The sequence below is a fragment of the Notothenia rossii genome (genome assembly GCF_949606895.1).
Source record: "Notothenia rossii genome assembly, chromosome: 5".
Lineage (NCBI taxonomy): Eukaryota > Metazoa > Chordata > Actinopteri > Perciformes > Nototheniidae > Notothenia > Notothenia rossii.
In genome coordinates, this window is record NC_136903.1 from 74,556,334 (window position 1) to 74,566,469 (window position 10,136).

A 10,136-nucleotide genomic window follows, 5' to 3' on the forward strand; every position below is an offset into this window, starting at 1 on the left:
GATTGGCCTTTTCTTCGGTGATGTGGACCCTTACTTGATGCACGCTCTCTACAACAACTCAATCTTCAATCGCCGTCAGTCTTTCCACTTCCAGTCTGCATGTGAACCGGTCAACGACAGCCAAACGGGTTCAGCAACGAGGGGCATCTTTGTGGTGAGAGACCAGCATCAGATTTTAGATCCAGGGCCTTTTTTTATTGTTTTGATATATATATATATATTTGAAAGCTCTTATCTGTAACTACTGTGTGTTTCTTCAGCCGTCCATTGCTGACATCCTCAGCTTGGCCTGGTGGACGTCCACAGTGGCATGGTGAGACTTTATTTACTGTTAACTGACACAATACATGCGAGGTGCCCTGTGAAACAAAACTGTTTGAAGACCTCTGCAAATGGACCCAGAGGGGTTATTGTTAGCCCAATGTCCCTTTAGCTGTGACAGATTGATGTTTACGGATTGTATTTCATTTTTAATGAAGTGCATTGTGCACTCTTTCAGGTCTGTGACCCAGCAGCTCCTGTATGGACTGGCATACAACAGCTGGTTCTACCAAGGTGGATGTCTGCATCTTAACACACTATTTTGTTATGTCTGCATTGATTATTGGATTGAGGGATTTTTAAGGCTCCTTTCAATCGCTTTTTATTCGTTTGAATCAAGCAAATGGTAAAACTTAACTTTTACTAACATCTAATCAGCAGATCACTTTTGTTGTTTCAAACATGTACTAGGATGAACCCATTAAAAGGGGATATGGCTAACAATAATGTGCGTTCTTGAACCATGGTAACCGTAAACAACAACATTTAAATGCATATGTACTTAACGGTTGCAGTTTTAGCCTCAGTTAAAAAGCCAATTGAGATATAAGAATATAACACACATAATATAAAATGTACAATTTGGATATATTTGTGTTCTAGATGATCTTCTGGTTGATGGTTTTGAGACAAGGGAAAGCAGCTGTGTGACCATCCAAAGCCAGTTCTACTTTACAAACACCACTAACTCCTACAACGTGCTGCAGGACTGCGGGAACTGCTCCCGGTGGGTTTGTCTGGAGCGTCAGCAGAAAGTGTTTGTGCTCTCGTACCCGTACAACACACTCTGCGGGAAGTCTGATTAATACCCATCACTGTCTCCAACAGGCTGTTCCACGCAAAGCGGATAGAAAACACCAACCTCCTCTTTGTGGTCGCGGAGACGCTCCCCTGCAGCTCATGTGAGATAGAGAGACTGACACTGATCAGGACAGAGTGTATCCTTTTCCAGCTGAAAGTGGACGTCTTATCAATCTTATGCAGCTAGTTAGTTCACTGTTACCTCCCTTAACAAAACACTAACAGTTCAGGAGGAGAATCCATGCGAAGTACTGAGAAACGCGCGGTATCGTAAAGGCCCAGCATCATGCTTTGACTACAGTGCCTTAGTAAGTATAAAACGCTTTAACTACGGCATTATCTTTCTTAATTCATAAGTTCTTGATATACAAGTGATGAATCATTTGCTTTGGAAAAAGAACATGTATTGTTGACTTTTCTTGCAGGAAAACGCGTCAGAGTGTGGACGGGGTCATGCCCTGCAGTCTTCAATAGGAGTCCTTCTCTTTATCCAGCTTATTCTGCCTCTTGTTCATCTCTGACACATGCACACTCTCTAACTTAAATCATTCATCTCTCTGTGTTGAGGCCCGGATCTACTGAAGGTCAGATCAAACAGCAAATGCACAATGATTCTTTTTTGATCTGCAAACGGCACACAGTGCATTTGAGCTAAAAAAAGAAATATGTGGGTCTTAGTGTTATTTGCCTTATTGCTTATGCATTTGTTTGTGTTTCAGGGCTTGAGTGCCAATTATAGAAAGAGAATGTGTTGAGTCTGCATGCTATAGGACAAGCACGTTTAACATTTTCGCACAGGCTCAGCCATTTAAGCAAACACCAAAACATCAGGGACAGGGCGAATAAATTATAACCCAGCTGGGACAAATGTCAGTCTCAATTTTAGGTTGGATTGTGGTGGTCAAAAGATGCATTATAAAACAATTCAGTTTGATGTATGAGCTTTGTGTTTAATAAGACAGTGGTTGAAAAAAACATTCAGATCTTAAACTTAAGTAAAGTCATGCATTTGAGATTTCACTTATGTAAACGAATGGAATTATTGGCAACAAAATTAACTTAAATTATTAAGTACAATATTTATTTGACAGGATGGGTACCATCAGCATGCATTTCAATGTGGTAGCTTTTTAAGAATGGTAGCTCACTACTTTATATACTATTTAATCTTCAACAATCATTTTTAAATCTTAGTTTTCCATGTTAAATATCACTTATACAGTAGCTACACTCATCAGATAAATGTAGTGGAGTAAAGGGTACATTTTCCACTCTACAATGCCTGAGGTTTAAAGTATTATAAGGTGCTCTGTGGAGTCTTCTTCCAAACAGAACTGTTTACAATGTTTTTATTTTTGACAGATTTTTTTTTTAAATGCACTTCCTGCCATTTGAAAAACATTGATTAACTTTTTGACAAAATGTAACCCCCTTTTTTGTGTCCATGTTTACTTGCTTGCAGCCTTTGTCTTCTCTGCATTTTCTGGCATTTTACAGCATTTGTAGGCGCGTTACTGCCACCTATGGATCAGTGGACTAGAGTGAAATCATCTGCGAGACTGTTTATAATATTGCTTTACACTAGAAATGAAAAACTCCACAGGGTACCTTTTAGCACAATTGGGAATGGAAGGAAAATCAACACTGCACCAAAGTGTACCTGAGTAAAGGTACTTACAGTAATGCCTTCTTTAAATACAACGCTGCATACGCCACCACATGCCCTGGGTTTTATACAGGGGAGCTCTGGGATTGGCCAAACACAGCTGTTGGGACAACAACTATGTGAAGAGTGTGTTCTGAGTTTTTCGATCTTTTTATCTAACTGAAGGTTTAACAGCATTTGTGTTTTTGAGATGGCTCATTAGATGAGGCCAACACGAACAGTTTGTATGGATTCACAATGTCCATAAAACAGCCGGAAAGGCGTTTACAACTTTACATTGTGCACAGCACGCATAAGGCTGCATTGCTACTGCATTGATGTAAACATATTAACAGAATCTGCTGAGCTCGGCTGCTGCTGCTTCTGGCAAAGTCTGCTTTTCTTTTGGCTTTGTGGAATTCAAAATGAATGATCTGTGCCAGTTTTCATTTGCATGGCCGGTCCTAGTAAATGTCTGCACATAATAGAGCTCCCCGCACTTACAGCAGTGTTTTCCACGATAGATCCGGGCCTGAACTGGGAATTCACTTCAGTGTCTTTCAATTCACCTCTGACCTTTGCCAAGACAGTTTCAGTACTATACATTGTTTCATACCTGACTCGATTTCTCTCTGTCGTCTCTTACATCATTCCAACCAGAAGTATCGTTCCCCCCAAAAGATGTTTTCTCAGAGCACACATATGAGAATTGCCATTATGATGAAAAACACCAGTGTCAAACACAAGAAGATTTGTGACTTTTCGTAAGACATATCAGTGATGAAACATCCGTTCATAAGTTTCATTGATACGGTTGATGATTCAATGATTGTCAAAGGTTGTGATGCTGAACTGTTTCCACCAATCCTATACAGTATATGATCTTGTAGTGCTTCCTCTTGATAAGAATAGTAAAAGGGTGTAAAATATGACAAAAACTGACCAAAATGATGTAAACCGTGATTTTGTTGCAAAAATGTAGTACTGAGACCTCCCAGCTACTGCATGGTTTAGTGCAATAATGTTGTGATAATCTTTATTAAAGCAGTAATTATCATGACAGGCGAATCTTCGGATTTAGATTTTAAGAAATGTACATGCAGTGTTATTTCTGTAGTCTTATAGCACAGAACATGCGCAGACGTCAGTGTGGTGCCGACATGTTTTTAAGCAGCAGTTGTTTGATGGAAGGGAAGCTCTCTCTTTTTTGTATCTTGTATTGCCACTATTTGTCAAACCTGAATGTATGCACTTAAGTATGCTTCTGTATGGGGAATGTAGCTTCTGAGCAGCTTTTGGTGTTATCAATATGTTATCTGTATGTGATGCTTTTTGAACCCATGTTGCGTTTCCCCTTATGTCTCCGTGAAAGTGATGATTTACTGTGGCAAAATATTTTCATTTGTCATGCAAACCTCATCATGGTGGTAAAATATCTTTCAACTTTTTACAAAAGGATAAAGCTGTATAACTTATTTGCAATGAAAGGTCTTCTCATTACTGCATAAATGGGATTATCCCTACTGGGATTCTGAACAAATCAATGTATTTACTATATATGTCAAGGTTAAAAAAAATCAGGTTAATATTAAGACAAAGAAGAAAAAAAGAATACATAAACATATTTCAGGGCTGAAGTAACCATTTTCCTCATTATCTATTGCTCTGATCATTTTATTTCTTAATTGATCAACAGATATTTGCATATTGGAACACTATTTGACTATTTGGCATTTCACATATCCTGCTGGTATTTAAAACTCAGAATCAAGGCCATCACAAAAAACCTTCCCCCTTTTGGCAGATGAATGTGACCCCTTAGCACATAGTGGTAACACAGTGGCTCTAGTTGACGGGGGATTTAAATTATATAAATGAATTCTAGTGAAGAAGAATTGACAGTGGTATTTTGTAACCATGTATCACTGTCTTATTTGTGAGGAGCTCTGCATGATCAAATCCTGAAAACATTTCCCTTCAGTGATCAACAAGCCCCTGATGTCTTTTTGTGTTCGGATCATTTGATCTGTTTCAAGAGTTAATGTGAGATATTTTTTAAAAGCTTTTTTGACAAAATATTTGTAAAATGCAGTTTCTCTCAGTCTGCCTGGTGTTCCACCCTGCAGTGCCTTGTGGCACTCATTTTGGATGGCAGAAACATTTGGCTCTGATATGTGTGGACGTTCATCCTGCAGGGCCAAGCGAAAGACACACTTGAGTTGAATGGTTGCACAGACCCAGCTCTAAATGGACTTTACAGTGAAGGAACAAAAAAGATGCTCTTCATGAACTTATGAAGCATTTTAAGTGAGCACAACAGAAGTGTGTCGAGCCTCCCCTCCTGCCTTCTCGTGGACAGATGTTTGTCAAAGGGACGAGAAGCCTGCTTTCTTTCTGCTACGTGTCGTTTATCTTTACACTGTGGTTCAGCCTCGAATCAAAGCACAGACACTGTCCATTTTCATAGATTTACTTTGGCCCATCTGCACAATATATTCTATATTTGAAGCCTGTCAGAAAAATGTACTTTTTCATTAGGACTGACTGAAACGAGTGAATGTTTATGTACAGAAATACCTACTATTGTGCATCTCTGCTGTACCCGAGCATGGTGGGAACCCGGAGAGGCAGATTCTAGCTCAACACTGTTTGGGGACCTCAGCAAAACACTGCTTTAAAAAAAGAAATAAACAAAAAAAGCTTTTTTCTGAGACCTGCAGTATTAACTTTAGGTCATGTTGCATTATTCAAACAACACTGTTGTGAATTGTGGAAAATACATTTTGTTGAACTCTTTATAGCCTACAATATATGAATACTGTTGAGGTCAGTGTTGTAGTTTGGTTTTGAATTACTGGTATTTATTTGCATGATATTTTTAACAACTTACAGATTTGTGTACATAGTCTGATGGATCATTTACATTCCTGTCCACATCCAGCTCTCCATTACTGTGGGGAGAAGTGAAGGATGTTTGGGTTGATGCGGAGGCCTCAGAGCTCTTTGCTGTGTTACCGAATGAAGCTGAACGTTTGACTTCAGTGAAGCCTACAATAACTGTCAGTGTTTGAAATGTAGGTCATTCTCAGAAAGTAGAAGCACAGAGGAGATAATAGTTAAGAGCAACATACTGCCTGATTCAACTTTTGTCATTTATTTAGGAACAAGTGACGTAAAACCACTAAGGATAATTTATGTATTTAAAGGCTGTATAAGAAACAAATAAGGCAGTGGCATGTTTGGGGAGAACCCTTTATTACCTAACTTTGTTTATTAAATAGATTCAAGTGTTGCTTATTTAATTCATTTATATATTATTTGTTCATTTATTTTGGTATTGTGAATAATACTTGTATTGAACAGGAAGGAATTGAATGTGTTAAAAGCTTGCGTGGGCTAACTAAGCTGTTTACAGGAAAATTGCAAAACAGACTAAATATATATACTGTATGTCCATGTCCTTTATTTAGTGAGTATCAAACCATAAGAATGTTAATGTTTTTTGCCGTAACTTTGCTTTTAATTTGCTGACGTTGTTGTTTACTCTGGACAGTTTCCTCTCTTTGTGCAAGTCTCAAATGCCACCTCATTTTTGTACAGACAATGTGAAGCAGTCAACAGAAGATAAAGGCTAACTTTGTAAAGATTTTGTCAGTCACATTACAAAATGGATATTTAAATGTTTATATCTTTGGTGATTAAAGCTGTTGATATTTTTCACTTCACCTCTGAATCCTTATTGTTCTTCTCTGATCTATTCTCAACAGAACATAGTTACTCAAAGTGACATGAAATACATGCACTACATTTTTTGAATAATATACCATTTAAGTTCAGCATAATATTACAATGCTGCTTTGATTTTAATTGACTTGGTCACATGACATAGAAGCTTTGTCTAAATCAGGGGTGTCAAACTCAATTTAATCACGGTCCACATCAACATTAGGGCTGCACTCAAAGGGCCGGTTATACATACAATCCAATACATATATAAATATATATATAAAATAATGTATTATATTACATTATTGCCTCTGCATTGGATTATTATCAGATAGGGTAATAACTTCATAATTAACTACGTCTGAAAGCAGAAGTCTGGGGTGGGTGAGAATGTCACAAAATGTTTAAAAAGAGAAGCCAAATTCTGGAGAAAAAAAGTCTAAATCAAAAAAAAGAAGTGACATTTTGAAAGAAAATTAACATTTCAAAAAATAGTCACATTCTGAGAAAAAAGGCATATTTAGAATCCGTGTATCTACCGTCCAATTGTTTTTCTTTATTAAACACGTAAACGGAAGAGCGTCTGAGAGGCGCTTTTGCTTTTTGCTTTTTACCTTACTAAATGGTCAAATGGTCCTTGGAGCGAGGGGCGGGGCGAAACTCACGGAAGTGATTTCAAAACAAAAGCACTCGTTTGCTCAAATCACACTTTGAATCACTACAGTAAGGAACGGTGATTATTATAAACAAGGGGAATTTAGCGGGCACAACAAAAACGGCTAAGATAAATATTGAGCCCAGAAAATGAATGTTATTAAGGGCTGTAAATATAATAAGCCTCTGTCTAAAATGGACAACATTGTTAGGAGATTTAAACTATACAGCGATTCTGCACTGCGGTCACTCAGCCCCCTCTCGCGTTTGTTTTTTGTTTTTTCAAATCAGCTGCTCTTCATTATTCCTGCTATATTTGACGAGTGATACAAATATTTGTTACCACAAGTTCTTAAGAAAACTGACACTGTTGGACTCGGTTCTAGTTTGACTTCTCCAGAAATAAAATGAAGTACTTTTACTGTGTACTTTGTGAGTAATCCTCTGTCAGAGTCCCCTCCATAATGCATGTTTTTCTGCTATCTTTGAAGAATGATAAAAAATATAATTTTACCATTAGTTTTTAATGAAATTGATACTGTTTGACTTTGGATTAGTTAGCCTACTACTTACAATACATTGAAGTACTTTTACTGTGTATTTTTTGAGAAATACTCTGTCAAAGTCCCCTGCTGAGAACAAAATCAAGCCACTTCTGCGAGGGAATTATTTGTTGTTGCCATTAGTTCTTCGTGAGATTGATCCTGTTCAGTGGTGTAGTGGGCGTTGGACGCAGGGGTACGCCGTACCCCCACTTATTTGGAGCATGATCTTTTTTTCAATAGTCTAATAAATATAAAATCATTGCCAGTGTTATCAGTTGCAAGTGTGTATTTGTTGTAATAATGACAAAAACATAATACATTTCACAGTAACTAATTATAATGAAAAATTAAAACGATTTCCTTAAAAAATTATGCTTCGTCATCACGCTCCTGACCCCGCGGCTGGGACACCCACGGATTTTGCGGCAGCTCTTTCCCTCAAGAACGCTAACGAAAAAGCTCTATAATGGCAGGCAAACATTTTTTGACTTATTTTCTAAAAAGAATATCATTCACAAGAAGAAAGAGGCTCGCAGCACCGAAGCTACAAGTGAAGCTGCTACTAGTGTACATCATCAGAAGAAGAAACGTGGATAATGCTATTAATAACGTTAGCTTAAAAGTCTTACATTTGATAATCTGAATTTAAGGCCTTAAAAAGGTCTTAAATATGACCCAAAAAAAAGAAAGGTCTTAAATATGATTTAGTAGGTCTTAAAAATGATGGGATTTGAAAGGTACTTCTGTGTTGCGATTGCATCTAAAATGTGTTTTGGGGAAAATGTCCGGGCTGCAAAGTAACCAGTATGGTAAGAGCCTTTCAGTTCCCCCCAACAATTTGCATTGAAATAAATCAACATGGAACCAGTAATCACTAACTTTATTTCCCCCGGCCCCTTATCAGAGAACACCCAGCTAGTAATCTAGCAACCAAGCTTCAGCTAGCGGCAGTCAGAAACTCATGTCTCTTCGAATCTACTTAGAAATTAATATGGGGAAGTGTAAGTTCAACCGTATTTGGTTGGAAAACATCTAATTTAGTGCTTGGTTGAAACCAGTGAAGGGGAACGTGTTTGAAGCCCGCCGCACCTTTTGCAAAAGAAATCAGCGTTTGTTTTGCTAATGTAGCGTTAGCTAGTGGAGCGTTAGCTAGTGCAGCAGCTCCCGCAACAAGACCGGGGGACCTCCGGGCGACGTTTGGGTCTACGTCAACCCTAAAAGCGGAGGTGCTGTAGACGCTAAATACCGTAGCTAAACACCAATCATACAACAGCAACGATGAAAGACTGTAGCCAAGGAACCAGAGCTCTGAATATAGCTCTTGTCACACACACACACACACACACACACGGCAAAAATCATAATCACGATTATTTTTGGTCAATAATTGATTTCACGATTATTAAATACGATTATTCATCGACTTTGAAAACATCCATTTATTGAACTTTAAAACAAATAATAATTTGAACAGTATCTTTTTAACTGTTGATTACCCTGAACGTATAATCCAACTGAAAAACCAATTCAAACATTAATTAAATAAATGCTATATTTAAATAAATTAATATCAAAATAATAAATACCAATAAACAAGATCAACAAATATTTTGGAGCGCACTTCCACAAGCTACTAAACATATATAAATATGATAAATAAAAATAAATTAGACTCAAATTAATTGGATTAAATATGTTGTAGTGCACTGTCACAACCTAGCAAAGCTTAATAATATTTTTTTTCGATGATGTTGTTTTTGTAATTGGGGCAGGCCAAAATCGTAATTGCGATTAAAATACGATTAATTGAACAGCCCTAACACACACACAAGCACACAGACACACACATACACACTTTTTGGCTAACACAGTTCTGTACTGTTATGTTCAGTTATTGTTCTTATGTTGAACATGAATACATTTACTTTGTAAGTAATTATGGGACGTATTTCTTCTTTCATAGCAATTTTCCTTCATACTTTCTTGCCGTGAAATAGGTCTTAAATTCTATTCAAAGTGGTCTTAAAAAGGTCTTAAAAGGTCTTAAATTTGAGTTGGCGAAACCTGCAGGAACCCTGTAATTGCTAGCTGTACAATAAGCATGTATACAGGCTAGTATGGCTAACGCTAGCATGTATGCTAACGCTACCGTGTATGCTAAAGCTAGCGCGAATGCTATCGCAAATGATAGCGCGAATGCTAACACATTTTCTCATTGAGTTTAAACATCTCCACATGTCTTCACATAAACAAAATACATGTTACTAATCCTTACAGATTAAGTGTAAGGCTCAACCTTACATTTACAGTCATTGCTTTCCGACGGAATTGACCCTTTTACTCTTCATGTTGCATAGGGAAAATTAGTGGCAGTATACAGTACGTCTACTGCCATGCTATTCAGTTCACGTTCTCTTACTTCCTGTTCTCGGTTTCCTGTCTAA

At 37.5% G+C, this 10,136-nt stretch overlaps 1 protein-coding gene across 2 annotated transcripts in view; it reads left to right on the forward strand.

Moving 5' to 3' along the window:
• LOC307040319 (voltage-dependent calcium channel subunit alpha-2/delta-2-like) overlaps positions 1-6,492 on the forward strand; it is a 38,307-nt gene extending 31,815 nt beyond the window's left edge. For both annotated transcript variants that reach the window (XM_079683034.1, XM_079683035.1), the window contains 7 exons: positions 2-154; positions 261-313; positions 500-555; positions 925-1,048; positions 1,150-1,259; positions 1,348-1,430; positions 1,548-6,492. In XM_079683034.1, coding sequence (XP_079539160.1) covers positions 2-154; positions 261-313; positions 500-555; positions 925-1,048; positions 1,150-1,259; positions 1,348-1,430; positions 1,548-1,643 — 675 coding nt within the window. In that variant the 3' untranslated portion in view covers positions 1,644-6,492. The remainder of the gene's footprint in view (position 1; positions 155-260; positions 314-499; positions 556-924; positions 1,049-1,149; positions 1,260-1,347; positions 1,431-1,547) is intronic.
• Positions 6,493-10,136: the final 3,644 nt, after the last annotated feature.